Here is a 27,524-nt window from a genome sequence, read left to right on the forward strand (position 1 = left end):
TTGTCTTTCACACAAATATGCATACATAGCCACATAACCCCCCCCCCCCCACACACACACACTAAATTGCTCTCCAAACCCTTAGAAGGAGATGATGCCTTAAACATAAACTACAGGCAAGTATCAGAACATGGGAGAGTGAAGTTTGCACAAACTTTAGTGGGAGGATGTATTAATAACTGAGAGAGAGGGAGAAAGATGGAGAGGGAGAGGTGGCGTAAACGTGAGCCTGAGTCAGTGCTTGACGGACAGAAAGCAAGAGCGAAAGCTTTAGATGGAGAATCATGTCGATCGAGAGAAAGAACAGAGACAAACTGGTGGAATTATGAATCAGTGTTCTGTGTTTAAAAATTCAAATGCATTGCTAAATTCGACATTTATTTTCATTTGAAAGTACTTCAGTTTAAAACGGTCTATGTCGTACCCATATGTTTCATTAAACCACAGGATAGATAACACGTAGGGGTCTAATTGAGAGCTGGACAATGTATTGATCATGTCACATTATTGACTGACTGGTTCCTAGGTGCCTGTCACAGTGTCACGTCAGAGGCCGGTCCCCAGGGTTGTGCCACAGCCCGGGTTGATTGACCAATAGGTTTCTTCCTGCCCTGCCTACTTGTCAATCATAGTGACAAAGGGGCAGATCCTAGACAGGCCAGCCCCACCCTATACCGACCCGCTCGTCTCTGCCTAATGTCTGCGTCTGTCTCTCCACCAGAGGAGGCTGGTGGGAGGAGCGATAGGAGGACGGGCTCTGTGTCATGGCTGGATTGGAATAAATGGAACGGAGTCAAATGTGGTTTCCATGTGTTTGATGTGTTTGATACCGTTTCATTTAATCCATTCCAGCCATTACAATGAGCCCATCCTCTTATAGATCATCCTACCAGCCTCCTCTGCTCTCCACCTCTCCCTTCCACCCCCCACCCACGCCAGCCCGCACAGGCAGGCAGGCAGACCACCGAACGACCAATGCCACGGCAACAGAGGGCCATCTCCTAGCAACCCAAAGCCTTGTCAAAGCTTGGCCCTGAGACACACACACACACACACACATGCATGGAAGAGGGGGAGTCATGTCGGAGTTAAGGAGGGAGAGGTGATATTCAGGTGATATTCAGATGGACAGAATGCTTAAAGATGCAGTCCGGGATCTTAAGCACTTACAAATTTGTAACATATTGTACGAATTGGAATTAGTAACATATCATACGAATTGCCCAAAAATGCTATATATATATACTGTATATACATATATATATATATATTTTTTTTAATTGTCAGGACGTAACATGCCATGATAAATGGTAGTACACAATTGTGCACAATTTCCGGGGACCCATTTTGACTTGTGAACACTACTTTAAAAACTACTGGCTGATACTATACAAAAACTCTGGAACATCACTTTAATGAAAAACCTATGAAGGGGAGGAGGAGGAGGTGGAGGAGGAGGAGCGGACTGAGACTATGGAGGTGTGGTAATCAGGGGGTAACCAGGGATTTACAAGTGTAGCTTGTGTGAATGAAACCACGACGAGCCCAATTACTGAAGCAGAACTGTAATTGTTGTACGTACTTCAAGAATCCAGCCTTCAGTCACTCACTGCTCCTCTCTCTCTCTCTCTGAAAGTCTGCCTCAGCCGTCTAACTCTGAGTGTTCTCACAGTGAGTGGCTCCCTACCTCCCTGCAGTGTATGCACTAATAATCACAACTAGAAGCTGTCTGTCTGTCTGTCTGTCTGTCTGTCTGTCTGTCTGTCTGTCTGTCTGTCTGTCTGTCTGTCTGTCTGTCTGTCTGTCTGTCTGTCTGTCTGTCTGTCTGTCTGTCTGTCTGTCTGTCTGTCTGTCTGAGAATGGTAAGACCCTCTAGACATCAGAGCTGACGAACCGGCACCCCCCTGTATATATTGTTATTTTTTTTACTGCTCCTCTTGAATTACTTGTTACTTTTATCTCTTATTCTCATCCGTATTTTTTGAAACTGCACTGTCGGATAGGGAGGGGGGGGGGGGGGTGATAGATGGAGTCAGGGTGTGGTGTCTTGGACCCCCAGGTCACCTGAATCGATAGACCATCTTATTAACTCAAGTTTAAGAGCTGTTTTATGCCGATGATATGTAATAGAATTCACACCAAGAGGAATTGTAACAGCTATTACTACATGCCACTTCCTGTTATAAATCATCTTTCCTTGAACTCTATCCACCGCATTTCTCTATCCTTCTCTCATCTACCCTCTTCCATCCTCCACTCCTTCATCCCATTCTGTCTCTCGTTGTCATACACGGGGCCCCTCCCTAAGACAGAAGCGCTGGCAGACCAACGGGGGTTACCATGGCAACAGGAGAGAAAACGAGAAAAAGATACACCGAGAGAAAGGGAGGGTGTGAGGCGGAGAAAGAGAGAGTACAGAGAGTAAGTGAATAAGCTGTGGATACACAGACAGAGAGAGAGAGACCGAGAGAGAGAGAGACCGAGAGAGAGAGAGAGCCAGAGAGACAGACAGAGAGAGAGAGAAAGAGACAGAGAGCGAGACAGAGAGAGAGAGACACAGACAGAGAGAGAGTGAGACAGAGAGAGAGAGAGAGAGAGAGACAGAGAGCGAGACAGAGAGAGAGAGAGACAGAGAGAGAGAGAGTGAGACAGAGAGAGAGAGAGAGAGAGAAACACTTCTCTCTGGTCAGTATCACAGGCCTAACCATTGACTGGCCCTAGCATTAACCAATGAACATATCAGTCCCCTCTTTCTTCCCCCTCTCTCCCCTTCTCTCACCCTCTCTCTATCCCTCTCTCCATAAATCTGATTCTGTCTTTCACTCAAAGAGACATCTGATGGAGGGAGAGACTCTTATTCACAGACACATGTGCCTAATCTCATCCGGTCTCATAGAGCCACGCCCAACCACACACACACACATGCACACACAAACACGCATAAACACAAACGCACACCCACACCCACCCACCTGTTCGAGGTGATAGGTGGAGTCGATGCGTGGTTTGATCTTGCCCTGCCTATAGAGGTCCAGGATGGTGGTCATGGCCTGCAGGATGACCTCCACCTCTCCGTCCAGGTAGCCCAGGTGGAAGCCACACACTGACTTGTTGTTCTGGATCAGGCTGAGCGTGTGGATGGAGAACTGGTGGTACCAGTTCTTAGCCACCGCCAAAAGGTTCTTCTTCTGGCCTGCTAGCATGTTAGCTGCACCTGCAAGGGGAGAGAGCAAAGGGTGTCAATGCGGGTTGCCTGTAATAGTGCGTGCGTGCGTGCGTGCGTGCGTGCGTGAATGGGGCAGGGGTCCTGGTGTCGGTTTTATTCTCAGTGTAGGGTCAGTTTGGGTCTGTGTATAATTGATTGACTGATCAGCCATTGTTCCCCAGTCCACTTCAGTCCACTTCAGTCCACTTCAGTCTCATTGTCTACCCCAACTCCCTCTTTCTCCCTCTACCTCCCTTGTTCTGGCCTTACTCTCTCTGCCCTCAACTTTTTTTCCACCGGGTCCCCCTCTTTTATCTCTCTTTAACATTATCTATTCAGTATGTCCCATTTTCAGTGCCATTTTCCCGATGGACAGGTCTATTGCCAGGCTGAGGTCCTGGCACGTACCACATAGCCTACAATCCTCACCCACCCACTCACCCACCCACTCCCTCCTCTCTTCCTCTTTTCTTTCCCCCGTTCTGCTTCTCTTCCTTTATGGAGAGGAGAGTTATTCAGTCTGCTACATTCAAACATTCCAGGTTCCGTGTGGATAGAACGCCCATTGTTCCGCCATGCATACTTCTGATAAACTGGTAGAGGAGCAGCAGGGACGGGACGGGACGGGACGGGGGGGGGGGGGGTTAGAGAAGGGTTGAGCGGGTGAATGGATCAGGGTGGGACCACCATGCTGGGTAGTTGGTTAGTCTTCTTTGCAGAGAGAGACTACAGAGAGAGACTACAGAGGCCTTCCCACAGACAACACACACACACACACACACACACACACACACACACACACTGGGGACATGGATCTCTGTAGGGAAGCAGTGCACCCAGGAAGTGCCTAATAATTCACAACCCTTTGTGTATGTTTTGTGCACACTGTGCTATTTGTGTTCAAAACCCCTGGTATTGATATGTGTTGAAATAAAGCAAAGTATGATTGAGGTCTTTTGTCCTTCTTGTCTCACCGTAGGTGATGAGCTTGCCCATGGGCTTCAGCAGGTTGTAGGCCTTGTGGGTGTCTGAGCCTCCCAGAGGATCCAGCACAATATCCAGCCCTGGAGGAGAGGAGAGGAGAGGAGAGGAGAGGAGAGGAGAGGAGAGGAGAGGAGAGGAGAGGAGAGGAGAGGAGAGGAGAGGAGAGGAGAGGAGAGGAGAGGAGAGGAGAGGAGAGGAGAGGAGGAAAGACAGAGAGAGGTAGTCAGTACAGCTCAATGTTGCTTGGTTGGTATCGTATTAGAATGCCGGTGGTGTAGAGGGAGGAGGGCAGGCCTTGCTATGTTTTTGCAGAGCAGCTCATACATATGCCAAATGACGGGAGGGGAGAGAACGCTGGAATTCTACTCATTTTAATGTCACTGATAAGACAAGGAATAAACATCTTCCTATCCTAGTCTGTTGGAGTTCCATTCCATTCCCAGGTAGTGATTTCTTGGAGAGAATAAATAACAAACTAAAGCTTGAGACCCAGACTCATTCAGTTTCTCTGCAACGTATTATATATATTTGCTCATGCTGCCTCGATCTTTCCCAATTATGTTTTTTTTCAGTGAATGTGGGTCTCCTTAAAGTGGGTTAGTCCTCCTCTTCTCCTCTCCTCTCCTCTCCTCTCCTCTCCTCTCCTCTCCTCTCCTCTCCTCTCCTCTCCTCTCCTCTCCTCTCCTCTCCTCTCCTCTCTTCGGTCCATTAGCTGATAGGCCCATTGATTCACAAGGCTCTCAGGAGGACCCTGCCCTAACTGAGCCACAGTCACACAGACTGACAAACTTCTCATCGATCCCTGCCACTAATTTGACATGTTCTTCTGTCTAAAATGTCAGTCCCCCCTTCCCCCCTCTGTCTCTCTCTCTCTCTCTCTCTCTCTCTCTCTCTCTCTCTCTCTCTCTCTCTCTCTGTCTCGCTGCTGCTGCTGGGAGGGGTACTACCAAATGAGCTCCTGGTATAAAATCCTCCACCCTGCTTCTATGAAACCAGAGGTAAGTGAGTAAAGAGTGAGGAATTGGAGGACGTTCTGTTTCAGTGGTGAGCGATGAATTTAATGTCTCCTGAGGCAGAAAGCGGGACGGATCTTAAGTGCCCTGGCCTTGGGGACACGTTGGGGAATGTGATCCACACTGAGTCACAGGCTTCTCAAACACTTTGTCTGAGTGGAAAAACACTTTTCTGTCTAGTGCCTATTACATCTCGGACCGTCTCAAATGCACCCCAGCTATCAGGGCTGAGAGTCGTGACACGGCGAAATGGTAACATCTAGCAGTTTGTTATCTGCAAATGGAAGACAAACACAACTTTACGAACACAACACTGCTACTACAGAGTATTCCTTAGGACCCAGGGCCCATTAGCCATCTCAGTATACGTATCTCATGGATCATATTGTGGAAATTATGGGTCACACCATGCTTGTGTCCCAAATGGCGCCCTATTCCCTATGTAGTGAACTACTTTCGACTAGGGCCCATAGTGTGCACTATATAGGCATTAGGGTGCCATTTGAGTCGCAGCCCATTCCAGTGCTGTAAGATAGGTCAGATGACCCCTGACCTCTCACCTTTGGGGCTGATCTTGCGGACCTCCTCCACGTAGTCCCGTGTACGGTAGTCAATGCAGTGCGTGACGCCGCCCTGGCTGATGGTCTCGTGCTTACTGGCCGACGCCGTCCCGAACACGGTGACGTCCTTCACTGTCTGGCACAGCTGGGTGGCCGCGATGCCCACACCACCTGGAGAGAGAGAGAATTTGTTAGGAGAAAACGTAGAGACGATAGATGTTGCTGCAGGTTATACATCCTGGCCTGTTATCGTATAACAGAGACAAAAGCTCCCAACATGTCATACACATAACCCCTAGTAGATTACATTTCTCAATTGTTGCTTTTTCTGTGTATTATTTTCCATGTAGAATTGTTTTTGTTGATATATTATTATTGTTGCTCAAACATATTGTTAATTTACAGTGTGTAATACTAATATATACATTGTGTGTAATACAGTGTGTAATACAGTGTGTAATACTAATATATACATTGTGTGTAATACAGTGTGTAATACTAATATATACATTGTGTGTAATACAGTGTGTAATACTAATATATACATTGTGTGTAATACAGTGTGTAATACAGTGTGTAATACTAATATATACATTGTGTGTAATACAGTGTGTAATACTAATATATACATTGTGTGTAATACAGTGTGTAATACAGTGTGTAATACTAATATATACATTGTGTGTAATACAGTGTGTAATAGAGTGTGTAATACTAATATATACATTGTGTGTAATACAGTGTGTAATACAGTTTGTAATACTAATATATACATTGTGTGTAATACAGTGTGTAATAGAGTGTGTAATACTAATATATACATTGTGTGTAATACAGTGTGTAATACTAATATATACATTGTGTGTAATACAGTGTGTAATACTAATATATACATTGCTTTGGCGACCGTGGCAACCACCCATTCATGCCAATAAAGCAGAGAGAGGATAGGGAGACAAAGACGGGTGGTTAAGACTTGTGTATGTGTCCCTTAGTTTTCTACCTAGTTGTTTCTCTAAACAGGGTAACTATGGGGAGGAAGTATAATACCGAATAACTTCTATCCAAGCTTCACTAATCATTACCTCAAGAGATACTCACTCAGGGAGACACCTCCAACTCAATTCAACTCAGCTGATATAAATGTGTCTTGAGGCACCCATAAATGCCATTATGTACATCCATTCTATTGCAGGGAAATGGGATTTGTTTTGTTTACTGTGACAGGCCAGGTCAGTCAATAAGAGGCTGGCTGTGTGTGTGTGTGTGGCTCATGGGTAAGTAAGGAGAGCATTAAACACACATCACATTACCTCCTACCCGCCACCCTGGGCAAAAAGGAACACCCACACAAAGACGTAGAGACACACAAACATCCACAACTAGAGAAAGTAGCCATTGTACGTCAAATGACAATGGTTGACTTTAGCTTCATGCAAGATGACCTGACTAAGAATCCTGGGTAATTTGGGGTATTTGTTTTGGCTATGGGAGCAATGTTTGACATGGGGTCAAGGAAACAAGAAAACATTGTTTCGTAACTGTGCCAGTTGAAACAAAACCTTCTCGTATGGGAATACATCTTTGAAACGACGAACAATGTATTGTCTACGATGACCTTTGTAGACAAAGTGGCAGTTGTGGGAGAGCATTGCTTTCTGTAGGTGTAACTTACATCAGCATGGCTGATTGATGTAGTATCGGTGTGTGTATGAGTCACTGTTTTTGAACATACTGTATGTGTGTGTGTGTGTGTGTGTGTCACTGTGTGTGTCTGAAGCTAGGTCTCAATAGGTTACTGTTAAGTAGTGGGGCAGAACAGAGAGGACAGAGGGAGGCTGACTGGATGGAGGATGTGAACTGAACAGGGTCCATAAAGGTCACTCATGCCTGACCAAGTAAAGGCCGCGTCTTATCTGAGGCCAGAGCCAATTGAGCAACGCAAACAGAGATTTCACAACATGGACATTTACATTCAAACAGACACCTGTCTCAAGCATATTTGAACTGCTGTGGTTGACTGTGGTTATCATCAGCAACATGTTGGGATGGGAGTTGTGGGCCACCGTCTTGGTCACACTCACTCACACACCATAAGCTTGAGTAGACAGAGACAAAAGTAACCAAGGAGAGGTTATATTTTAATCTATTGTAGTCGCTGGTTGCTACGTCTCACAGGCAGACCTCCTCTCCCCTTTGACTCTTACAAAGAAAATAATCAAGAACGAGACCAATTCCCTCCCGGCTCTGCTCTGAAGAGACCTTGAGCCTATGGGAACTCAATAGACATTTCTCACTGTGTTCAAGCCTGGCAAGGAAAAAGAGAGAAGGTCGGCGTCCCAAATGGCACCTACGTAGTGCACTCGTTTTGATCGGGGCCAATATGGCTTTGGTCAAAAGTAGTGCACTGTGTAGGGAAGAGGGTATCATTTGGAACGCAGTCAAGAACTTGATGAAATAACAGGAGCAACGGTGTTGCTGTTGGATGGCAGTGTCAGTGAGTCAGCCTGCCTCCTAACAGCTAGGACTATCTCTCCCTGTCGTTCTGTCCTCAGAGAGAAACCAAGTTTGCGTTGCCAGGGAAACCCAGGCCAAATTGGCGTCGACGACTGAGCAAAGGAGCCATTTTGATTCATTGGACTGTTTTTCCTCCAGGCAAAACAGGAGGCATTTGGAGGCAATCAGAAGCTCATCCAGGGGTAATATGTGACAGATCAGCCAGTAACATCCACCCAATAACCATATAACAATTTACCTAGAGCCAGCTGAGAGTAGACGAGGGTGTATGCGGGTGTGAAGGTGGAGAGATGAGAAGTTGCTTAACCTGAAGGATGCCAAAAAAGAGCCTTTTGATATGCTTCCTCGCCACATGGACTTCTGCTCACAAATATACTTTGATATTGCAAACCAGTAATGTGTATAGTCAATATGAAGTGTTTAGGCTGTCGGGGTAGGACAGAGTTTTGATATTTCGAGTTGGTGCCTGCCTATATCTACTGACCACTCTGTCCCGCTCTTCCACCTGTGTTAGAAAGGGAGGAGGGGACACCTGTGTCTGGCTGGAACCCCCTGAGAACCAGAGATCCAGGGCCTGTCTGCCTGTCTTGTGACTGATCCACCATCACAAGACCCAGGCCAGCACTGCCAAGAGCCCCCCACCCCTCCCCCCCAATACACAGAGAGAGAGAGAGATAAGCTGAGGTAGGAGAGAGATTGCAGACAGGAACAGTCTGGATGAGAAGTCTGTTCATATCTGCTAATCTTCACAAATATGTGCTCAGATTAAACAGTTAACCCATCGTTAACCCATTGTTTTGGTTCACATTGTTCTCTTGGTATTTCTCACTAGATTCTCGCAAACTGTCTCCCTCTCTCCCCTGTCAGTGCCCCCTTTCCATCTCTCTCTCATCTGCTGTATATGTGGACCAGGGCAATCTGTCTCTCTTTCCATTCCTTGTCTTCCTTTTTTCCCTTCTTCCCTTCATTCTCCTGGCAATGTGACGCGAGGTCAACCCCTGAACACTAACCCATTGCCTGAACACTAAACCATTGTCTGTGCGAAGATGGCAACTTAAGCAAATTCCCGCGCCTAATTCCATTCGTTCTGCTTGGGATTCAATTGAATTGGTTGCACTGAGAAAATTGCGGCCCGTCAAAAGCGTTGTTTTCTCTCTCTGTCTCTCGTCCACTGACCAGGGTGTGTAGGGAGGAACAGCATACACAGTGGATTCCTGTCTCTCTCTACACACACACACACACACACACACACACACACACACACACACACACACACACACACATCTTTTGGCACCAAATACACTCTGGGTCTCAATAACACGCTCTTCTTGAGTGAATAGGAATTTTGTCCAAAACACTGTGGAATTCACTTTACTATTTAGGCCAGCATGATGTGTCCACACCCAGAGTTCAACGTGAGGAGAGGGTGGGGCCACTAAATGTTGCTGAGATCTCACAAAGGGAAGGAGGACACTCAAACCTCCTACTACTGTACATACTCATACCATAGTACAGTCAGTGCACACAGGCACTTTCTCACAGTCATCCACACACTGACCACATCCGTCTGAACGGTGCTTAAGAGGTAAGCTTGCTGGGCCACTTCCTCGTAGAGAGCTAGTTTCTTAGCATAACTCAAACGGAGAAGCTAACGCACCTCAGACCGTGGTTACGGTCACTTCTAACCTTAAAAGGCTAGGTTGTGGTTATAGGTGTGGGCCCTATGGTGCTAGCTATGCTAACACTAGCTTTCACACGCGCTAATGCTAATCACGGAGAGATGTGAGGCCGCTCATGTCACGTCAGGGTTCCATGCTGTCTGCCCCATGTCATTCTCTGTCTCTGCACTCTCCAAGCTTACCATATCCCACATTCTATCGTTAGCCCGTGGTGCCTGTGGCTGACAAAGAATGGAATAAAACCATAAACCCAAGAATCCCTCGTTACCAAAGGGACGGTGAACAAGATCAACAAGTCGGACATGACTGAGCAACGTTTCTCGCTCTGTTATTGTGCAAATCTTACACGAGGCTCACATGAGTGTGTGAGCATAAAACGGCAGTGGGTGCGTTACGTTATGTTACGTAACATCGTGTTTTCCCCTTGCTCTGTGTAGCTGTGAAGTGTTTTAATATGCTTTCTCGTATGGTAGGTTCCACTCTGTACCACGTATAGGAGGCACATTTGTAGTGACTGGGTGAGTGAATTCAAAGCACATCCTGTGTGAGAAGGCAGAACCTGCGATTTCCTGAGTGAGAATTCACACAATGCTAACTAACGCACACAGAGACCCTAACACACACGTACACTCGTTGTACGCACAAACACAAACAGACATGTTCTCATAAAACCCACTGATAACCATGTACCAATGAACACATTCTTCCTAACACAAACTCACAATGGTGAGAGAAAAAATAAATAAATCTAATGTACAGACAGACACACCTGTGTGTGTGTGTGGCGGGGGGCGGGGGGGGGGGGGGGGGCTTAAGTTGAATGTGGTCATAAGGCAACGGTTGTGAGTGAGAGTGTATTCTGATTGGAGGGTGGGTTGGAGGTTGGAGTGGAGGGGAGGCTGCGGAGGGGAGGTTGCATGCCCTGGTTTTCCTGTGCTATCAGTGCAGCTGATCTGCGTCTGGGTATGATGCCAGCCAGCTAGGCTCAGAAAACAAACACAACCAGGACTCCTCTCCAACACTGCCCTTATTAGCATTCACTGAACTAGGGTAAGCCTTACAGCACAGGGTAGTCAGAAAGTGGGGAGTCATTGTAGACTGCTAAAGGATATGCTGAAATAGAGATGTGGTTTGTCTGAAATTGTAGGATAAACTAACAAAGTGATATTCTGTCTGTATCTCATATTGAGCGATATCTTACATTCTTCGAAAAAAAGGTGCTATCTAGAACCTAAAACGTTTCGGCTGTCCCCATAGGATAACCCTTTGAAGAACCATTTTTGGTTCCAGGTAGAACCCTTTTGGTTCCAGGTAGAGCCCCTTTGGGTTCCATGTGGAAACCTTTCCACAGAGGGTTCTACCTGGACTCAAAAAGGGTTCTACCTGGAACCAAAATTGGTTCTCCTATGGGGACAGCTGAATAATCCTTTTGGAATCCTTTTTCTAAGAGTGTAGAGTGAGCAGGTAACATCAACATCTCTGTACTTTTCTCTATACTCTGACACCTCTTTCTTTTCTCTTCCATTATCGTCTTCACTCAATCTCCTCTCCTCTCCTCTCCTCTCCTCTCCTCTCCTCTCCTCTCCTCTCCTCTCCTCTCCTCTCCTCTCCTCTCCTCTCCTCTCCTCTCCTCTCCTCTCCTCTCCTCTCTCTAATGTGGATACAGGGTAGTGTTAGTCAGACCAATCAGGCCAAGGCCCAGTCAAGTGTGTATGTATGTGTGTGTATGTGTGTGTGTGCACGCGCGTGTGTGTGTTAGTGTGCGTGTGTGTGTTAGTGGGCGTGGTGGCATGCAGGGCTGCTGGCCAGACCTAATCCATAAACACAGGGTTCAGTTCAGGGAGAGGTTGCAGGAAAAGGTTCTTGGCCGGGCAGAGTGGACGCCCACCCCCCCAAACACATCCAAATGTCACTGCACTCCTTCCCTTGCCCTGTCCGTCTGGAGAAAACAAAGGGGGAAATGTATGCACGCTCCCCGATGACGAGGTATCGAGCACTGATACGCCATGGTCATGAGGAGCCTCCCCGGTGGGAGTCATGTGGAGGGGGGAGGAGGGGAGGATGCAGATGTGCGAGCCCAGCGGACAGAGAGGGCGGGATGGTAGGAGAACAACATGCCATTGTTCGGGGAGAGGGGACGGGAACGGCCGGCCCACAGGCACACGAGAGAGAGAGGCAGCTGGGGTCAGTCAACGGTTCACGGTTCACACACAGCCATGACATTGGCACACCAGCGTCTTAGCTGAGGTCTCTTCTCTCGGGTACAAGGACAGAGTTGGCCAATGTAATAATCTCCAGAGAGCTAAAACACTGACAGTGGCAATTATGTTGGAGAGGACATACAGTATCTTTCCTTGTCATGAGGTGGGTGGGGGGTGGTGCTGCTGCAGGCAATGAGCTAGACACCTCTCTGCCCGGGTCCTCACAGTGGGAGCCAACAAGTTAGCAGCCTGTTGACAGCGCCAAGCAGCACCCCCATAGAGCCACATAGAGCTCTAGTAGTCTCTCACTCACCAGCATGGCTCTACGGCACCACAGGCCGATAAGAGGGAAGAAACCGAGTAACATTGATGAAGAGACTGATGACAGCGGAGGCAGAAGATTGCTCATCAAACAATGACTCTGGGGTCGCCACGATAAGAAGCCGGCTGTTGATCTATATATTGATTTATTGCCAGTAAAAAATGACAGACAATTAAATAATATCTGTCTGGCCATGCCCTGAGATGCCCTGAGGCCCTGAGACTGGATATGAGAAATGGCTCCTTGTGTCCTCATGCAGTACCACCCACTGTTTTAATATGCTATAGCTGTACAAACGGAGTCACTGAATCTTGTTAAACAGCTGTCTTTGTTCACTATTAAAAGACATGCATCGTGTAAAACTGTAGGTTAGAGATATGATTCAAATAGGTGGTTGTGTTTTTAATCTCGCCGGTGCAAGAGCAAGACAGGCATCCACTGACACACAACGACCCTAATAGAAAAGCATGCACGTACTGTACCATTAGTGTGGTTGTGGTTGTGCACACAAACACACACACACACACACACACACACTGTTTGATATCTGACACTAATCTAGAGTCTAAAATCAGAGACATGCTCTGACAGACTCTCGGGCTGCAGCAACATCATTACCCAACACCTTCAACCACCATGTGAGGGGAGGAGGCCACATGATCCAACCAACCAGAGGTGTTAGTTACATATATATCGCAATGTAAACTTGCGAACTTGTCACTTCTCGACCGGCGGTAGCGCACGACACTTGCCTGATAGTTTATTTTTATTTATTTCACCTTTATTTAACTTGGCAAGTCAGTTAAAAACCTATTCTTATTTACAATGACGGCCTACCAAAAGGCAAATGGCCTCCTGCAGGGATGGGGGCTGGGATTAAAAATAAAAATAAATTAAATAAAAATATAGGACAAAACACACATCACGACAAGAGAGACAACACAAGTTGCCCCCCTCTACGCAGGGCAGTGTAAACACAATTGTCTCGTTAAGCCAACACTCTTACAATAAACATTTGAATAGCATAGCAATGTTTTTGAAACAGCTGAAATACAGACATTTTCCTTATTTTATTGACTTATTTTATTGAATTTGTACCTGAAATTGTAGTAGCAGCCTGTTACATTCTGACATTATCACTGTAGCTTTAAATCTCAACAGTATATTTTTTTATTTTGCTTGACTGCACTGAGGTCCAGGCAAGAAGTTACTCCCCAGAGAATTATCATCGCTTCAGTCTCAATTATCAATAATGACTTCCATGATAATGATAAAATGACGCCTGGTTTGTTCTAAGGTTACTTTAATATGGTAGCAAGTGTAAGCCTAAGAGCTCCTATCTAGCTATGGCTCAGCTAATCGTCAGCATATAGCTACAGCCAGCATGTTTATGTGAGGATGCAGAAATTATTTTGTTTAGCTACAGTGGGGCAAAAAAGTATTTAGCCAGCCACCAATTGTGCAAGTTCTCCCACTTAAAAAGATGAGAGAGGCCTGTAATTTTCATCATAGGTACACTTCAACTATGACAGACAAAATGAGAAAAAAAAATCCAGAAAATCACATTGTAGGATTTTTACTGAATTTATTTGCAAATTATGGTGGAAAATAAGTATTTGGTCACCTACAAACAAGCAAGATTTCTGGCTCTCACAGACCTGTAACTTCTTCTTTAAGAGGCTCCTCTGTCCTCAACTCGTTACCTGTATTAATGGCACCTGTTTGAACTTGTTATCAGTATAAAAGACACCTGTCCACAACCTCAAACAGTCACACTCCAAACTCCACTATGGCAAAGACCAAAGAGCTGTCAATGGACACCAGAAACAAAATTGTAGACCTGCACCAGGCTGGGAAGACTGAATCTGCAATAGGTAAGCAGCTTGGTTTGAAGAAATCAACTGTGGGAGCAATTATTAGGAAATGGAAGACATACAAGACCACTGATAATCTCCCTTGATCTGGGGCTCCACGCAAGATCTCACCCCGTGGGGTCAAAATGATCACAAGAACGGTGAGCAAAAATCCCAGAACCACACGGGGGGACCTAGTGAATGACCTGCAGAGAGCTGGGACCAAAGTAACAAAGCTTCCATCAGTAACACACTACGCCGCAAGGGACTCAAATCCTGCAGTGCCAGACGTGTCCCTCTGCTTAAGCCAGTACATGTCCAGGCCCGTCTGAAGTTTGCTAGAGAGCATTTGGATGATCCAGAAGAAGATTGGGAGAATGTCATATGGTCAGATGAAACCAAAATAGAACTTTTTGGTAAAAACTCAACTCATCGTGTTTGGAGGACAAAGAATGCTGAGTTGCATCCAAAGAACACCATACCTACTGTGAAGCATGGGGGTGGAAACATCATGCTTTGGGGCTGTTTTTCTGCAAAGGGACCAGGACGACTGATCCGTGTAAAGGAAAGAATGAATGGGGCCATGTATCGTGAGATTTTGAGTGAAAACCTCCTTCCATCAGCAAGGGCATTGAAGATGAAACGTGGCTGGGTCTTTCAGCATGACAATGATCCCAAACACACCGCCCGGGCAACGAAGGAGTGGCTTCGTAAGAAGCATTTCAAGGTCCTGGGGTGGCCTAGCCAGTCTCCAGATCTCAACCCCATAGAAAATCTTTGGAGGGAGTTGAAAGTCCGTGTTGCCCAGCAACAGTCCCAAAACATCACTGCTCTAGAGGAGATCTGCATGGAGGAATGGGCCAAAATACCAGCAACAGTGTGTGAAAACCTTGTGAAGACTTACAGAAAACGTTTGACCTCTGTCATTGCCAACAAAGGGTATATAACAAAGTATTGAGATAAACTTTTGTTATTGACCAAATACTTATTTTCCACCATAATTTGCAAATAAATTCATTAAAAATCCTACAATGTGATTTTCTGGATTTTTTTTCCTCATTTTGTCTGTCATAGTTGAAGTGTACCTATGATGAAAATTACAGGCCTCTCTCATCTTTTTAAGTGGGAGAACTTGCACAATTGGTGGCTGACTAAATACTTTTTTGCCCCACTGTAGCTAGCTAGCTTGCTAGCTAACGTTACCTAGCTAGCTGTGTAGCCTATATTATAATATGAATGACACTGTATGATAACGTTACTGTCTTTTATATTCGTATGGGAGGGGTAAACATTCAGTATTGATATGCTAATGTTACTTGAGTTAGCTGTGTATTGTCAGCACTTTAATGTGTACATGTAGCGGACATGAGTCGGTCATGGTCACGTGATGAAGTAGCCCCACCTGCGAACTTCAAAACCAGTGTCTGCCCTCAGCCCAAGAGGGAATTTTCTCTTGGGTTGTAGTCCAAACGCAAAGTAGACAGCCACCGGCCCTATACCCTCAGCCCTTGAATGACTTTTTACATTGTCACATACGAGTGTACCTTAAATGTCCCTTTCCTAAGTGAGGGAGAGTGATGATCGGAGAGGAAATCTTGATGTTGAGTTTAAAAACAACCAACCTAAAGCTAGTAATGTACCTAGCAAGCTAACATAGCTAGCTAGCACTCCTGTCAGGTAGCTAGCTACAGTTACCCATAGCTGGCTAGTTAGTTTTATAGCTTGGTCATTTATTCCAATCCATTTCTGAATTCCCAAAACTATGTTTATGAAGCTAGCAACATTTTATAGGCTCCTCACTACGAGACTAAGCCATTTGAGCATCATTCCCATTTGCCAATGCAAAAATCTATGTTATCTATAGAAATTCTTTAGCAAGCTAGTGTCATAATTTTGTCTCACATGCCGAAAATGCAGCCATGTTGACAAAATTTTACATTTTGCCGCGTTTGAAACATGAATACAGTTTGCATTGAATTGTGTTTGGACCATGTTAGTTTGTTGGTGATGTGGACACCAAGAAACTTGAAGCTCTCAACCTGCTTCACTGCATCCCCGTCGATGAGAATGAGGGCGTGCGCGGTCCTCTTTTTTCTGTAGTCCACAATCATCTCCTTTGTCTTGATCACGTTGAGGGAGAGGTTGTTGTCCTGACACCACACGGCCAGGTCTCTGACCTCCTCCCTATAGGCTGTCTCATTTTTGTCGGTGATCAGGCCTACAACTGTTGTGTCATTGGCAAATTTAATGATGGTGTTGGAGTCGTGCCTGGCCATGCAGTCATGAGTGAACAGGGAGTACAGGAGAGGGCTGAACACGCACCCCTGAGGGGCCCCTGTGTTGAGGATCAGCGTGACGGATGTGTTGTTACCTACAATTACCACCTGGGGGTGGCCCATCAGGAAGTCCAGTTGCAGAGGGAGGTGTTTAGTCCCAGGGTCCATAGCTTATTGATGCGCTTTGAAGGCACTGTGGTGTTGAACGCTGAGCTGTAGTCAATGAATAGCATTCTCACAAAGGTGTTCCTTTTGTCCAGGTGGCAAAGGACAGTGTGGAGTGCAATAGAGACTGCATCATCTGTGGATCTGTTGAGGCGGTATGCAAATTGGAGTGGGTCTAGGGTTTCTGGGATGATGGGGTTGATGTGAGCCACGACTAGCCTTTCAAAGCACTTCATGGCTACAGACGTGAAGGCTACGGGTCGGTAGTCATTTAGGCAGGTTACCTTTGTGTTCTTGGGCACAGGGACTATGGTGGTCTGCTTGAAATATGTTGGTATTACAGACTCAGACAGGGAGAATGTCACGCCCTGGCCTTAGTTATCTTTGTTTTCTTTATTATTTTAGTTAGGTCAGGGTGTGACATGGGGAATGTATGTGTTTTTGTAGTGTCTAGGGGTGTTGTATGTGTATGGGGCAGTGTCTAGTGTAGTTGTCTAGGTAAGTCTATGGTTGCCTGAAGGGTTCTCAATCAGAGACAGCTGTCATTCATTGTCTCTGATTGGGAGCCATATTTAAGGCAGCCATAGGCATTAGGTTAATGTGGGTAATTGTCTATGTTGCACGTTTGATGCTTGTGTATGCACTTCCGTCATTAGCTTCACGGTTGTTTTGTTCAGTTTGTAAGTGTTTAGTTCGTGGTTCATCTTCGTCTAATAAAAGAAGATGTATTTTTCTCACGCTGCGCCTTGGTCCACTCTCTCACCTCAAGACGACCGTGACAGAGAAGTTGAAAATGTCAGTGAAAATACTTGCCAGTTGGTCAGCGCATGCTCAGAGTACACGTCCTGAATGTTTACCTGTTTAAAGGTATTACTCACATCGCCTGCGGAGAGGTTGATCACACAGTCATCCGGACCAGCGGATGCTTTCATGCATTTTTCAGTGTTACTTGCCTCGAAGCGAGCATAGAAGTTATTTAGCTCGTCTGGTAGCTCTCAGTTGTGCTTCCCTTTGTAGTCAGTAACAGTTTGCAAGCCCTGCCACATCCAACGAGCATCGGAGCCGGTGTAGTACGATTCGATCTTAGTCCTGTATTGACACTTTGCCTGTTTGATGGTTTGTTGGAGGGCATAGCGAGATTTCTTATAAGCTTCTGGGTTAGAGTCCCGCTCCTTGAAAGCAGCAGCTCTGCCCTTTAGCTAGGTGAAAATGTTTCCTGTAAGCCATGGCTTCTGATTGGGGTATGTACGTACAGTCACTGTGGGGACGACGTCCTTGATGCACTTATTGATAAAGCCAGTGACTGATGTGGTGTATCCCTGAATGCCATCGGAAGAATCCCAGAACATATTCCAGTCTGTGCTAGCAAAACAATCCTGTAATTTAGCATCTGCTTCATATGACCACTTTTTTATAGGCCGAGTCACTGGTGCTTCCTGCTTTAATTTTTGCTTGTAAGCAGGAATCTGGATGATAGAGTTATTGTCAGATTTGCCAAATGGAGGGCGAGGGAGAGCTTTGTATGTATCCCTGTGTGTGGAGTAAAGGTGGTCTAGAATTTTTTTGCACATTTAACATGCCGATAGAAATTCCATAAAACTGATTTAAGTTTTCCTGCATTAAAGTCACCAGCCACCAGGAGCGCCGCCTCTGGGTGAGCGTTTTCCTGTTTGCTTATGGCTGAATACCGCTCATTGAGTGCGGTTTTAGTGCCAACTTCGCTCTGTGGTGGTATGTAGACAGTTACAAAAAAAAATCTGGGTAGATAGTGTGGTCTACAGCTTCTCATGAGATACCCTACCTCAGGCGAGCAAAACTTTGAGATTTCCTTAGATATCGTGCACCAACTGTTGTTTACATAAATGCATAGGCCCCCGCCCCGTGTCTTACCAGAGGCTGCTGTTCTGTCTTGCCGATAGAGTGTATAACCCGCCAACTGTGTGTTCTTAATGTCGTTGTTCAGCCACGACTCGGTGAAACATAAGAGATACAGTTTTTAATTTATTTTCCAGCGATTGAACATTAGCTAGCAGAATGGAAGGCAAGGGCAGGTTAGCCAGTCGTTGCCTGATCCTCGCAAGGCACCCAGATCTTTTGCCTCAATCTCAGTTTCCTTCTCCAGCGAATCACAGGGATCGGGGCCTGGTCGGGTATTTGCAGTATATCCCTTGCGGCCGACTCATTGAAGAAGAACTCCTCGTCCAATTTGAGGTGAGCAATCCCAGTTCTGATGTCCAGAAGCTCTTTTTGGTCATAATAGATGGTAGTAGCAACATTATGTACAAAACAAGTTACGAACAACGCGAAAAAACAACCAAAATAGCATGATTGGTTGAGAGCCAATAAGACGGCTGTCCTACCCTCCGGCGCCATCACTACGTCTTCCCCATCATTTGCAACAATGCCAATGAGCGTCATCACTATCTTTCCTTTGCGGTTCTTCAAACTGTCGTGATTACCAGCTGAGAAGCTTTTATGAGTTGATTTTACTCCTGGCTCAGTTTGTCTGAGCAGTGTCTTAACATCATCCTAAAACACTCTGTGCTGGGAGTTATATATTTTTTTACTTAAAACCGGTTTTATCAGGATTCCTAGGATATTTTCTGAGATTCTTTTTGGATACCGGACCCAGGTTTATATCCCGCGTGTCACCATGGCGCCCAACGTGGGGTGGTCTCTCATAGGGGAGGAGGTCAAAGGGGGGGAAATGTAGCAGACATGAGTCAGTCATGGTCCCGTGATGAGGTAGCCCCGCCTGCAAACTTCCAAACCAATGTCTGCCCTCGGTCCAAGAGGGAATTTCCTCTTGGTCTAAAGGTCTAAGACGTGGGAGACCCTGTTCATATCCTTTGTGTTCCATACGGGCAACAAAATAAACCCTTTCATTGTCTGCACATGCTTGTGGATTGTTGAATTATTCAAGAGGGTAATATGGTTTGGTTGCATTATTCAATATTGTAATATGTTTTAGAAGAATAGTTGTTGGATTGTTCAATACTTTCTGCTTCCTGGCTAGTGGCTACTGTGATATTTACGGTCAATTTGACCTGCGGAGCAAGAATGTCGCATTGCCAGCCACAACAGAAGGTGAGGCAAGGATGTCATCTCTCGTAGTGGGAATAGGGCCTAAATGTGTGTACTCAAAAGAAATGCATATAAAGTACCACTGCTGCTGCAGCTAGTGTACCTACTGCCTCTACTGTTACAAACACAATAACTGCATTTTCAACTAAATTGCCTCTACAAGCAGTGACGAATATATAAATCCATAGATTGTTTCATGACCCTGAGTGGGTGTGTGTAATAATCATGAGGGATTTCAAAAATATAGAAAGAGCGAAGAAGAATTATGCTTCAGGCAAAGAGGCTGTTAGGCAAATTTTTCTGTTATGGATTCAGTAATCCTTTGTTCTAATCGTTATGTCCTTTCAGACAGCTGGAGAGCCAAGGGCAAGCTGACTGGGTGCCAAGAGAAACCAGAGGTCCAGACCTGCGTAGACTGTGTCCGAAATGGAATATAATTCCCTATATAGGCTCTGACCAAGGGTAGTGCACTAGTATTATTTTACTGCTGCTCTTTTATTACTTGTTACTTTTATTTCTTATTCTTATCTGTATTTAAAAAAAAAAGGTATTGTTGGTTAGGGGCTCGTAAGTAAGCATTTCACTGTAAGGTTATAACTAACCCTGATACACATCCATGCTAGATTACGGAGACAACATTTATAGACACCTGTTGTATTCGGCGCATGTGACTAATACAATTCATTTTGATTTATATAGGGATTAGGCTGCCATTTGGGACAACTCTACCAGACCAAGGGAACACTTAGTGTCGCACACCTTTATTTATCTAGGCAAGTCAGTTAAGAATAAATTCTTATTTACAATAACGGCCTACCAAAAGGCAAAAGGCCTCCTGCGGGGACCGGGGCTGGGATTAAAAATAAAAATATAAATATAGGACAAAACACACATCATGACAAGAGAGACAACACAACACTACATAAAAAGAGACCTAAAACAACAACATAGCAAGGCAGCAACACATGACAACAACATGGTAGCAACATAACATAACAACAACATGGTAGCAACACAACATGGTAGCAGCACAACATGGTAGCAACACAACATGGTAGCAACACAACATAACAACAACATGGTAGCAACACAACATGGTAGCAGCACAAAACATGGTACAAACATTATTGGGCACAGACAACAGCACAAAGGGCAAGAAGGTAGAGACAACAATACATCACACAAAGCACCCACAACTGTCAGTAAGAGTGTCCATGATTGAGTCTTTGAATGAAGAGATGAAACTGTCCCGTTTGAGTGTTTGTTGCAGCTCGTTCCAGTCGCTAGCTGCAGCAAACTGAAAAGACAAGCGACCCAGGGATGTGTGTGCTTTTGGGACCTTTAACAGAATGTGACTGGCAGAACGGGTGTTGTATGTGGAGGATGAGGGCTGCAGTAGATATCTCAGATAGGGGGAATGAGGCCTAAGAGGGTTTTATAAATAAGCATCAACCAGTGGGTCTTGCGACGGGTATACAGAGATGACCAGTTTACAGAGGAGTATAGAGCTCAGTGATGTGTCCTATAAGGAGCATTGGTGGCAAATCTGATAGCCGAATGGTAAAGAACATCTAGCCGCTCGAGAGCACCCTTACCTGCCGATCTATGAATGATGTCTCCATAATCTAGCATGGGTAGGATGGTCATGTGAATCAGGGTTAGCTTGGCAACTGGGGTGAAAGAGGAGCGATTACGATAGAGGGAACTAAGTCTAGATTTAACTTTAGCTTTGATATGTGCTGAGAGAAGGACAGTGCACCGTCTAGCCATACTCCCAAGTACTTGTATGAGGTGACTACCTCAAGCTCTAAACCCTCAGATGTAGTAATAACACCTGTGGGAAGAGGGGCTTACCAAACCTTACCAAACCACATGACCTTTGTTTTGGAGGTGTTCAGAACAATGTTAGGATAGAGAAAGCTTGTTGGATGCTAAGAAAGCTTTGTTGTAGAGCGTTTAACACAAAGTCTGTGGAGGGGCCAGCTGAGTATAAGACTGTATCATCTGCATATAAATGGATGAGAGAGCTTCCTACTGCCGGAGCTATGTTGTTGATGTAAATTGAGAAGAGTGCAGGGGCCTAGGATCGAGCCTTAGGGTACTCCCTTGGTGACAGGCAGTGGCGGAGACAGCAGATTTTCTGACTTCATACACTGCACTCTTTGAGAGAGGTTGTTAGCAAACCAGGCCAAAGACCCCTCAGAGACACCAATACTCCTTAGCCGGCCCACAAGAATGGAATGGTCTACCATATCAAAAGCTTTGGCCAAGTCAATAAAAATAGCAGCACAACATTGCTTAGAATCAAGGGCAATGGTGACATCATTGAGGACCTTTAAGGTTGCAGTGACACATCCATAACCTGAGCGGAAACCAGATTGCATACCAGAGAGAATACTATAGACATCAAGAAAGCCAGTCAGTTAATTATTGACGAGTTTTTCCAACACTTTTGATAAACAGGGCAAAATTAAGTCAGGATTCCTATTTGACTCAGCCATGCCTCCTTGCCCGTCCAACATTTCCTCATCTCCCATCCCTTCTAATGCGACTATCCCTGATGCTTCTCCCTCTTTCTCCCCTGCCCTGCAACAAAGTTTGTCCCTGCAGGCAGTCACTGAGTCCAAGGTGCTAAAGGAGCTCCTGAAACGTGACCCCAAAAAACCATCTGTGTCAGACCCTTTCTTCTTTAAGGTTGCTGCCCCTGTCATCGCCAAGCCTATCTCCAACTTCTTTAACCTGTCTCTCCTTTCTGGGAAGGTTCCCATTGCTTGGAAGGCAGCCACGGTTTGTCCTTTATTTAAAGGGGGAGATCAAGCTGATCCTAACTGTTATATGCCTATTTCTATGAAGTGGTGATTAAAGAGCTCAGCCATGTGCTTCTTGTCAGTAACAACCACATCATCAACTTTAAAGGACATGGGTAGCTGTGAGGAGGAGGGTTTATTCTCCAGGTCTTTAACCGTTTTCCAGAACTTCTTGGGGTTAGACCCAAAGAGAGAACTGCTCCTTAAAGTAACTAACTTTGGCCTTCCGGATAGCCTGAGTGCACTTATTTCCCATTTGCCTGAACAAGAGCCAGTCAGCCTGAGTATGCGTATGCCGAGCCTTTCGCCAAATGGAATTCTTGAGGTGGAGTCACGGTTGAACCACGGGCTGAACCTGGTTTTAATTCTCATTTTCTTTATGTGTTTGTTATACCTCTGAAAATATCAAAAAGAAGGTCCAAGCATCTTTGACAGAGGGGATCAAACTGATTCTATACCATTTTACAGAGGCCAGGTCATGAAGGAAGGCTTGCTCATTTTAGCAAGCGTCTATGACAAATCAGGACAGGTCGTTTCACTGAGCAGCCATTACGAACACAGGCTGTAAAACAGTGATCACTAAGGTCATTACAGAAAACAGCAGACTGATACCTATCAGGATTATTTGTGAGGATAACATTAGGGAGAGTAGCCTTTTCTGGGTGTTTGTAGTCATACCTTGTGGGATTGGTAATAATCTGAGAAAGATTTGGGGAGTGCCATTGCTTTAGGACTTGGTCAGGTGGTTAATGTCCCAGTTTAGGTTACCTAGCAGGACAAATTCAGACTTAGTGTAAGGGGCCAGGAGAGAGCTTAGTTTAGATAGGGTACAGGCCGGTGCTGATGTAGGACAATAGCACCCAGCAAGTCAACAAAGAGCTATTTGAAAGTGTAATACTTAAAACCAGCTAATCAAATTGTTTGGGGACAGACTTGGTGGAGACAACCCAAGCACTGAAGGTGATCCTTGGTAAAGATTGCCACTCCCCCACCTTTGAAAGATCTGTCTTGCTGAAAAAGGTTATAAACAGAAAGGTTAACATCAGTATTCAAAACACTCTTTCTTAACCACATCTCAGTAATGACCAACACATCTGGATTTGAGCTGTGAACCCACACTTTCAATTGATCCATTTTAGGTAATAAGCTTCTAGTGTTAACGTGCAGAAAACCCAGGCTTTTACGAGAGCAGAAATCAGTGAAGCAGATATCAGAGCACACGTCAGAATTGTGGCTAGCAACAGTAGATGGGCCAGGGTGTACATGCACATTTCCAGATATCATCAACAGTAATACAATCAGGGCACGGCAGAGGACAGGGAGAGCTCTGCAGTGTTGATTTATGACATCTGCATGTGCATCAGATGGCAACAAGATCATATTGTACAGCAATTTCCTCAGGTGACATGAATACGAAGCCGGCGATGAAGTGGTTAGAATGGGAATGGGATGGGAGGCCAAAAGTCTGTGTAACCAATAGACGGAAACCACACACTTTTACAGTGCACAAAACCCCAGGCCAACTGAGTTCCACTCCCACATCAAGTCTCCAAGGTCCAAGTTGATGAATGGCATCAGCTAAATAATAGCAATGAAAACAAACACCTGTGAATTCCACGGTGACCTTTCACTGAGTGATTAGCCTGACTCATTAGCCTATGCTAGCTCTGAAACACACCTGTGTATATTACAGTAGTACATCACTCTCATACTCCATCTTGTAAAGATTGGGTTCCATGTCAAGGGGCACACACACCTGCACTGACTGTTCCACGGTACTCAGAGTAGAGTGACGTGGTTCCTCTCTAACATACACATGGATAGTTCATCTGTGCTTCTCATGGTCATATCTACCCACATACTGTCCCAAACACAGGGGTGTAGTGTTGCTGGAGCACGGGGAGGGAAAGGGGAAAGGGAAAGGGGATACCTAGTCAGTTGCACAGCTGAATGCCTTCACCCGAAATGTGTCTTCTGCATTTAACCCAACCCCTCTGAATCAGAGAGGTGCGGGAGCTGCACAACCTCCCTCTTTTCAATTTGAGAATACACGGAGGTGGTAACACTATTTCTATCAAATGTACTCTCATCAATTATAAATATATTATATTGAATTACCACAAAAAATCCATTAATAACAATAGAATGACTAATCAAATACTGTATATGGCCAAAAGTGCTCGTCAAACATCTCATTCCAAAATCATGGACATTAATATGGAGTTGGTCGCCCCTTTGCTGCTATAACAGCTTCCACTCTTCTGGGAAGGCTTTCCACTAGATGTTGGAACATTGCTGCAGGGACTTGCTTCTACTCAGCCACAAGAGCATTAGTGAGGTCGGGCACTTATGTTGTGTGATTAGGCCTGGCTCGCAGTTGGCGTACCAATTCATCCCAAAGGTGGTTGATGGGGTTGAGGTCAGGGCTCTGTGCAGGGCAGTCAAGTTCTTCCACACCGATCTCGACAAACCATTTCTATATGGACCTTGCTTTGTGCACGGGGGCATGGTAAAGCTGAAACAGGAAAGGGCCTTTCCCAAACTGTTGCCACAAAGTTGGAAGCACAGAATCGTCTAGAATGTCATTGTTTGCTTTAGTGTTAAGATTTCCCTTCACTGGAACTAAGGGGCCTAGCCTGAACCATGAAAAACAGCCCCAGACCATTAATCCTCCTCCACCAAACTTTACAGATGGCACTTTACATTGGGGCATGTAGTGTTCTCCTGGCATCCACCAAACCCAGATTCGTCCGTTGGACTGCCAGATGGTGAAGTGTGATTCATCACTCCAGAGAATGTGTTTCCACTGCTCCGGAGTCCAATGGCGGCCAATTACGCCACTCCAGCCAATGCTTGACATTGCGCATGGTGATTTTAGGCTTATGTGCGGCTGCTCGGAAATGGAATCCCATTTCATGAAGCTCCCGACGAACAGTTATTGTGCTGATGTTGATTCCAGAGGCAGTTTGGAACTTGGTAGTAAGTGTTGCAACCAAGGACAGACAATTTTTTAGGCCCAACGCACTTCAGCACTCAGCGGTCCAGTTCTGTGAGCTTGTGTGGCCTAACACTTTGCGGCTGAGCCGTTGTTGCTCCTAGACGTTTCCACTTCACAATAACAGCACTTACAGTTGACCGGGGAAGCTCTAGCAGGGCGGAACTTTGACGAACTGACTTGTTGGAAAGGTGGCATCCTATGACGGTGCTACATTGAAAGTCACTGAGCTCTTCAGTAAGCCCATTCTACTGTCAATGTTTGTCTATGGAGATTGCACGGGTGTGTGCTCGATTTTATACACCTGTCAACAACGGGTGTGGCTGAAATAGCCAAATCCCCTAATTTGAAGGAGTGTCCACATACTTTTGTATATATAGAGTAGGTAAATGGTGGTTTCTTCTCTGTCTTCTCTCTGAGGGTGGCGAGAATGATGAAGAACTGTAGGCTACGTGTGTGCCTGTTGGCTCAACCTCTTTGGCCAATCAGTATAACATACATTAGATATCTCATTCCCTGCAGCTCGGCGGAGTGTGAGCGGGGTTTACCCACATGATCCTTGTCACTCCAACGAGATGCAGGATCCAAATTCACAGTGTCTGCGACATCGTTCTGCCGAGGACACCCAAACCAGAGCTGCCACCGCAAAGCCCAAGGAGCCCGACTGTCTCTGGAAGTTGCTGTAGCCCTGCTTGGGATATTTAGACTATATTGGCTATTGGTTGAGACCGACGCAGCTCTAGTTTGGTATGTCAGGGTGGGCAATTGTAAATGTGAATTGGGCCAAGTTGGAGGTAATAATGCATTTAGATTACAGTTTATTGAGATGCATGAATACACTACACCAAAAGCTTGATTTTATGGCTGTTTTTAAACGAATTTCCTGAATTTCTACGTAGTAGTGATTTCTGTTCACTACTTGGTCAATTGATTTGATAGCATGTTTAATCTGTGCAAATAAATTCCATTAATTGATAGTTCACCTCTGTTTTCTTTTATTCTGTTAAATGGTATTCTGTAACCATGTGTTCAAGGTAATCAAATCAAAGTTGATTTATGATACAGCGTAGTGTATGCTACACAATACAATGAATTGCCTACTCGCAACGAAAGCTCTCTTCGCAAACAGTGCAATGATAGTAAGCTATATGTATTTATATTTAGATTAGGTTATAGCCTACAAATAGCTATCCCACGTAGTTATAGGCCTCTTAGGTTATACGGCAAATGATTGTTGTCTGTTCCTGAACTGGCCGGATGACAGAGCTATCCTTCAGCAACACAAGTTGGTTCAACGTCTTTAACAACATTGCGCGATTCTGGCGCTGTCCTTTCAGCACCAGGAAGGGCAATCACTTAAAATACCACTCATCAAGACGTGTTGCCTAATAGTCCTGGTCATCACTTGTTATTATTACAAATAAGATATTATCACTTCTCACAATGATGCTCGTTTAGTAAAGTTGGATCAAAGCAGAATCAATGTCTCGCAAGATCCCATAGTGATTCATGATCATTTTACTGATGCAGATGCAGTTTGGATGTTTCACCGGTAAAACCTGAAGAATTATCCATATCATTCCTATTTTGAAATGAGGTATGCCTAACTTGGTGTTTGAGGGTATTACAAATAGAACATTTTCTTGAGGCAATATGTGTGGGCATACAGTAGGCAGAAGTTACAATTGGAGGATACATTTTATGCATAGGCCTATTCTACAATGAGATCCCATAGGCCACATCTGTCGGTACAAACATTGAATGAGGAAATGATTACGTCATTTAAATATATTTTTTGCACTCCCTTACCTCAACAAAAAAAATGCACTAGTCCTCAACCAAAACAGCACATGATACCTCTCG

At 45.2% G+C, this 27,524-nt stretch overlaps 1 protein-coding gene across 1 annotated transcript in view; it reads right to left on the reverse strand.

Annotated features, from left to right (window-relative positions):
- LOC120034604 (synaptic vesicle membrane protein VAT-1 homolog) overlaps positions 1-27,524 on the reverse strand; it is a 41,691-nt gene that overhangs the window by 4,604 nt on the left and 9,563 nt on the right. The window contains exons 3-5 of the mRNA XM_038981210.1: positions 5,763-5,933; positions 4,180-4,269; positions 2,973-3,214 (exon numbers count right to left, since the gene is read on the reverse strand). Of these exons, the coding sequence (XP_038837138.1) occupies positions 2,973-3,214; positions 4,180-4,269; positions 5,763-5,933 (503 nt within the window). The remainder of the gene's footprint in view (positions 1-2,972; positions 3,215-4,179; positions 4,270-5,762; positions 5,934-27,524) is intronic.

This window comes from Salvelinus namaycush, chromosome 41, assembly GCF_016432855.1.
Source record: "Salvelinus namaycush isolate Seneca chromosome 41, SaNama_1.0, whole genome shotgun sequence".
In the NCBI taxonomy this organism is placed as follows: domain Eukaryota; kingdom Metazoa; phylum Chordata; class Actinopteri; order Salmoniformes; family Salmonidae; genus Salvelinus; species Salvelinus namaycush.